General features: G+C 33.7%; 1 protein-coding gene across 2 annotated transcripts in view; it reads left to right on the forward strand.

Moving 5' to 3' along the window:
• Nucleotides 1-5605, forward strand: part of tmie (transmembrane inner ear) — a 60361-nt gene extending 54756 nt beyond the window's left edge. For both annotated transcript variants that reach the window (XM_069190811.1, XM_069190812.1), the window contains one exon: nucleotides 5074-5605. In XM_069190811.1, coding sequence (XP_069046912.1) covers nucleotides 5074-5186 — 113 coding nt within the window. In that variant the 3' untranslated portion in view covers nucleotides 5187-5605. The remainder of the gene's footprint in view (nucleotides 1-5073) is intronic.
• Nucleotides 5606-6000: the final 395 nt, after the last annotated feature.

Below are 6000 nucleotides of genomic sequence, written 5' to 3' on the forward strand. Positions count from 1 at the left end.
CTTATGTCAGGTGTAAGCGATAAATATACAGTATTTAGCTGAAAAGCTGTACAACGCAAGACATTTCGTTACTCTAGGAGGTTTCGTGAAAAAGCACATAGTGCTGCTGTAATAGTTTTAAAAAAAGTCTAAACAGTATCAGCTTATTTATGAGTTGTAATTAAAAAAAAAAAGTCCAAAACCGCACTCAAAATGCAATTTAGCGCTTTCTGGCAAGAGGAGACCCCCAAATTAATAATGTAACATGCTATTGTTTGTGCATGAACATAGTTACTGTATACTGTTATTTCTTTAGATACGCGATTCCATGTTTTTCTTTAATCCCTGGCGGGACCGGTGTCCATAAGAATCAAGTTATAGGTTTCATTGCGCTTTGACAGAAACCAAATTATATCGTTATTAATTTCTTTAGATACACGATTCCACATTATATTCCCTATTGATCAAATTCTAAAAGTATGCTTGTAGACTCTGGTATCGAGCATATTCGCAGAAAAGCGTAAAACTACCACTTTTTATACACGTTATTTCAAGTTAGTTAAAGACTGCAATGCTTAAAATGTTTAGGGAGAAATGGAATACTGGTGTGTATTTTTTCTTTAAAGTACCGAGACCAGCCATATACAGTTTACATACTGTATGTTTATGTTCCAAAACTAATATCATTTATGGATTTCACATGTTATGGTAAAATTCCATATAAATATTCAATACTTAAACGGGTACAGTAAAGACATTAAATATACATATACATACTGTATACAGTACAGTATACATGTTCCTCAATCAATATCTTCTATGAGCATGTGAAAGGCATGGTGAATGTGGACCAGGGCAATACTTTGAGTTTACAGCTTGTCCAAGGTCATTATACTGTAAATACTATTAGTAATATCTTCGGTAAAGACTTTGATGGCGACAGCTCAATCATGAGAGGTTGAGCTTTATTAGCTCCACCTTGCGGAAATTCAGGATACTATTATTTTATTCGCGGTATCATGTGGCGCTTTGCGAGAATATATGGTATTAATACCGTAACTTGCGGTATACTGCATCAAGCGCACCGGAAAATAATGCGGTATCGCCCGCTTGTTTTGAATGGCTGCATCTGTATTTAATTTTCCACAGGTGTTTACAACAGATTATTTCAATAACATGCCCCATACTACTTTATATAAATACATTTCTGATTAAGGGGTTATTTTAACAGAACTGACACTGAAGTTGTGCGTGGGCTAGATTATCTCGAAACTACCACTGGGGCATGATGGTAATTTCCTTTTTTTTTACTTAAGGAAGTCAGAAGAGTTATTTAAAATAGCCAACCACCAGTTATGATGGGAGTTGTGTTCACAGATTGGATAACAGCTGATGCAACCAAAGTTCATAATAGGGAGGACAAAAGTGAAACCGAAAATTACAGTCTCACTTCTTCATCTGAAATGATCATGGCAATGATAGTTGGAGCTAAATTTGAAGAACATTGTAATTGCTGTGTACCGTGACCAGACTAAGTGGAACACAGAGATTCTGAGGCTTGACTGGCCATTTAGTTAGCATGCACAAGATACACAAAGTGGGCTGTTTCTTTTAAAAAATAAAGGCAAATTATTAGGTAGTGGGAGCTAAGGTGTCTTAGAAGACGTTTTAAGGTTTAAGGTGTTTTTTTATTTTGTCCCCCTGAAAGTGTACAATAAGGGGACACCTCTTCATGGACAGTGGTTGTCTGTGAAAACTTGGTCTTGTTTTTTCATGGAACAAGCACTCTCTGAATTAGGGTCTCCTGGAGGACCTACTGACCTCTGGTATTTGTTTCACGCATGCTTGCAGTTAGATAGTTGACCTAATCATTTACATACCTAATGATTATGAAGCTTCTAATTTCTCTAAGGCTCCAAGGTGTTTATAGGTACAGTAATTGTACATTTAATTAAGTAACTGTTTTCACTAACCTTAGACCTTAAGAAAAATCTTATGTAAGCCTAAGCAAGACCATAATTAGAATCACTCTTTATTTGACAACTCAGAATAGGACAAATTCAAGAAGACAGAAAACCCTGCAGGAACTGATTCTGAGAATCCTTCTCTAAATCATATGATGTTTAGATTCCCAGGATGTATTTAATAAGGTCCTCCATAAGAGATTTTTTAAAACAAAATGTTATGGAAATCTATGCAAATATGGAATACTCCACAGAAATCTATGAAAATAATGTTATTGAATAAGAAACAGCAAGTCATATTAAAGAGAACAATATGTATTTGTAGAATGATTGCTCTGCATTTTTAACAGTTCTTTACATTCTGGAATAGCTAGCAAATGAGTTAAATTTGCACAGAATATAATTTACACAGGGGAAGTGGCAAAGCACTAAAAAGACTGGGACAAAATCAAGGATTCGATAGACACTTGACATGTGTATAGCAATTCATCAGGAATTAGACACATATTGTACATTACACATATTGCATGGATGATTCTGACCTGCAGGAAGCTGTATATGAAAGGGATTGGATCATTTATGTAGATTCCTTTAATAAGCATGGAAAGCTGTTTTATTTCAGTTCTCTACAACAGAGGAGTGGTATGGCAAACTGTATATTCATCTATTTGGGAACTGAAGTGCATTAACAGTTCATTTATTTTAAGAATAAGAACTATCTCCATGCAGACTTTCAAATAAATAATGATAGCCTACAGTATATTAAATAAACCACAATACACCAATAAGTAAGTTAACAATAAACATAACTCTAGTTCAAATTCAGAGTCATAGCATGATGCATAATATTAGCCTCCAAATGCAATCATACACTGGATAAAGTGTAACTAAAATTTGTTGATTTAGCAAAATCACATATACATTTAGTATTTGTGATTATAATTAATTTATAATTTATGAATTATAAATGTGCTATGAGAAAATAATTTGTTTTTGTTTTGATTGACACAGGTGTATGACATTCAATATTCTATATAAAAAAATTGTATATTCTAAATGCACAATGTTTGGATGCGTAACTAATTTTGTTTACTTTAATGCTTAACTTATTACAGTTTTTGCTTCCACTTTGGGAATCTGGAATTTTATTGGGAATCAGTCACAGTCAAGAAGACAGCAGCTTTATGTACAAGTAAACCTTATATTCAATCAGTTGCTAGTTCCAGGAAACAAGAACCAGAAGAGACTGTACAAGCTAAACCTAAAGCAGGACAGTTACTTTTTTTATTTCCTCAAATAAGTGATGGCATTATTTTCAACATGACCTTCAGCGTTTTGAGCTAATGGTACTCCCAGTGGGATTGTCCGACAACTATTGAGTTGTTGTTATGTGTTTCATCAAGAAAAAAAAAGCTTAGCCTTTTTTATGATGCCATGGAACCCTGCTGCAGACCCCAGATTAATCCAACCTCAAATGACAGTCTTGGAGATCTGATAATACTAAAGTTTTTTTTAAGTTTCCCAGTTGTTTCCCTTGGCTCCCAAACCTTTTTTTCTGTATGGACATTTTGGTAAAAAGCTCTTACATTCTTTTATTGAAAGGATCACAACCATTACTTTAGCCATGAGCGTTTTGGTTAGCTGAAATTGCAATGTCTTGTGGAGTTTTTTACAGAGATGTTCCGTTTTCTTTGGACAACTCACCAGCTTTGCTAATTTGTATGGTACTATTTTGTTTCTGTATTCAATCTCTTTTAATACCCAATTGCAATCAAGGTGACTTTTAGTAGTTTCTGTAAACTTTGAAACTTTGTCAAAATGTCATAAGACTAAGAAGCTGCTGTGGATTATATTTACATTACAAATCATTTTTTCACGTATTTACAGATGATGAATAAAGAGGAACATTGCACACTTCTAAATGTATTTAATAAATTTATGTGATTGATATATTCCTCCTCATTTTCAAACATTTTCTAAGTCTTTGTTTCATAAATGTTGAAAATTTCCAGGGCATTTATCACTTTTTTCCTTACAGCTCTTGAGCCTTGGGTCAATTGCTATGGAGTTTGCATGTTCTCTCCATGTTTTGTTTTACTCTCGGTGTTCCATTTTCATGTCTGCTTCCAAAGACATGCTGAATATGTAGGCTGAGGACAGCAACTTTTGTGTGTTTTTTGTGAGTGTTTCAATAGCCTGACATCCCATCCAGCTTGTAGTCAAGGACAGACTCTTGGCTGTGGTAGCCTTACCAGGAATAAGTAGCTTTCTGATAATGTATGGATGAAAAATATGGATATGCAGTTGTACTTTTCTTTATTAAATATGCTTCAAGGGAATGAATAAATCAGGAGGGTACTGCATAATATACAGATCTCCTGTGTATATATTTACATATAAAATTTGTGTATGTAAAGGAGTGCAAATATTTTTTTCATTCATGTAAAGAGTAAAGGGTTTTTCATGTTGCTAACTCCAATAAACCACACAGGTGAATAACGGCAATTCAGCTATTTTATTTGGATATTATAGTCTAGTTTTTGAAATCTTGAAACCTTTGACAAGAATGTGAGCAGGTTCAAAATATCCCTTGTGGTAGCAATGCATTTCTTGTGTTAGTTACTGGATTGTTTACTGTTAGAAACAAGGCATGCTCAGCTGTACTGACTCCTTATGAGTAACAGGTTTGAAAGCGTTGCTAGTCAAGAGGCCCTGTGGATATTCTGTCTTCTGGGGTGGTCGATATTGTACAGGAAATCTCGCTGTAATTGCTTGAAAAATAAATATGCCACTATGACAGTGAGCTAAGAGCATAACGTGATGATACCATTATTAATAACACGTATAGTGTTCTTGTACAAATTTAGCATACACAAATGATAACTTTTCATACGACAATGTGTTCTTGACACTTCTTCACTAACAACAACAGCTGTCAAATCACTTCTTATGGTACAGGAACAATGTACTGCTGTCAGCTTTATACTTTGTGATGATTTCTCATGCACTCTTTGGGTTTCATGTTTCTCTTTTAAAATGTAACTTTATGTCTCTCAACCTCTGTTTCTCTCTCTCTTTCTTTGTTTCTTTCTCTCTTTCTCTCTTCATTTTCTTTGTCTTTGCAAAACAGCCTCTGCAGACACTTCCTCCCTCCAGACTGTTTCTGGTCAGGTACAAGCTCGCAATGTCAACCCTCTTCCTGTAGTGAAAGAGGAGGATGAGATGACCCTTCATGGAAACTAAGGGAAAGACCTTTCATCTATTCTTTGCTGTCCTCTAACATTACTCTTTCACTTTACTGTTACTGTTTGATGGATCCTGAAAAGATAAAAAAAAATGTATTACTGCATCAGGAACTGATCATTTTAATTAAAAGGAAGTGATCTGTATTCTGCAAAGGAAAGGGGATTTATTTTAAATAAGCCTACTAAGCCTACTGTATATTGACATGAAACACAAGGTATGCTAAAATTAAGAAGGCTATATACAGCTCTACATGAAACAATGTTAAATGTGCTTTTGAACCAATTTTGTTTTAAAACTTACAAAATATAACTCTTTGAGATACAAAAATACATGGCAACAAAATTATCTTTGTGTGCATGCTTCAGATTTTTTTATTGCAAGAATTGTAACACATAAAGGACTTTCTGTGAAATGGATCATGTTATGTGTATTTATTAGGCCTCTGAGTCTTTTCTAACTGAGAAATCTGTTATTTTCCTTAAAATAATAAGAGCAGTCTGGTACATAAACATATGCATAAATATTTAATGACTTTTCTTTACATCCCTATTTTATTTTTCTTTCAATTTCTCCAGCTATGGATTTTATACCTTTTAAATGCTATGAGAAAATAATTTTTCTTTCAATATTTCTCACATATTTTGATATTCAATATTTCTCAGTTTTAAATAATTGCAAATTCTGTTTAATTTCTTTTACACATTTGGAAAAGAAGCATGAACTTGCTGGCTTTTAATGAAATGTTATAAATGTTTTAATGAAATGATAGTACTAGATTAACCTATCCTTTAAATTTAAGAATGTACATTCT

The sequence above is a fragment of the Lepisosteus oculatus genome, chromosome 6, assembly GCF_040954835.1.
Source record: "Lepisosteus oculatus isolate fLepOcu1 chromosome 6, fLepOcu1.hap2, whole genome shotgun sequence".
NCBI classification, from domain to species: domain Eukaryota; kingdom Metazoa; phylum Chordata; class Actinopteri; order Semionotiformes; family Lepisosteidae; genus Lepisosteus; species Lepisosteus oculatus.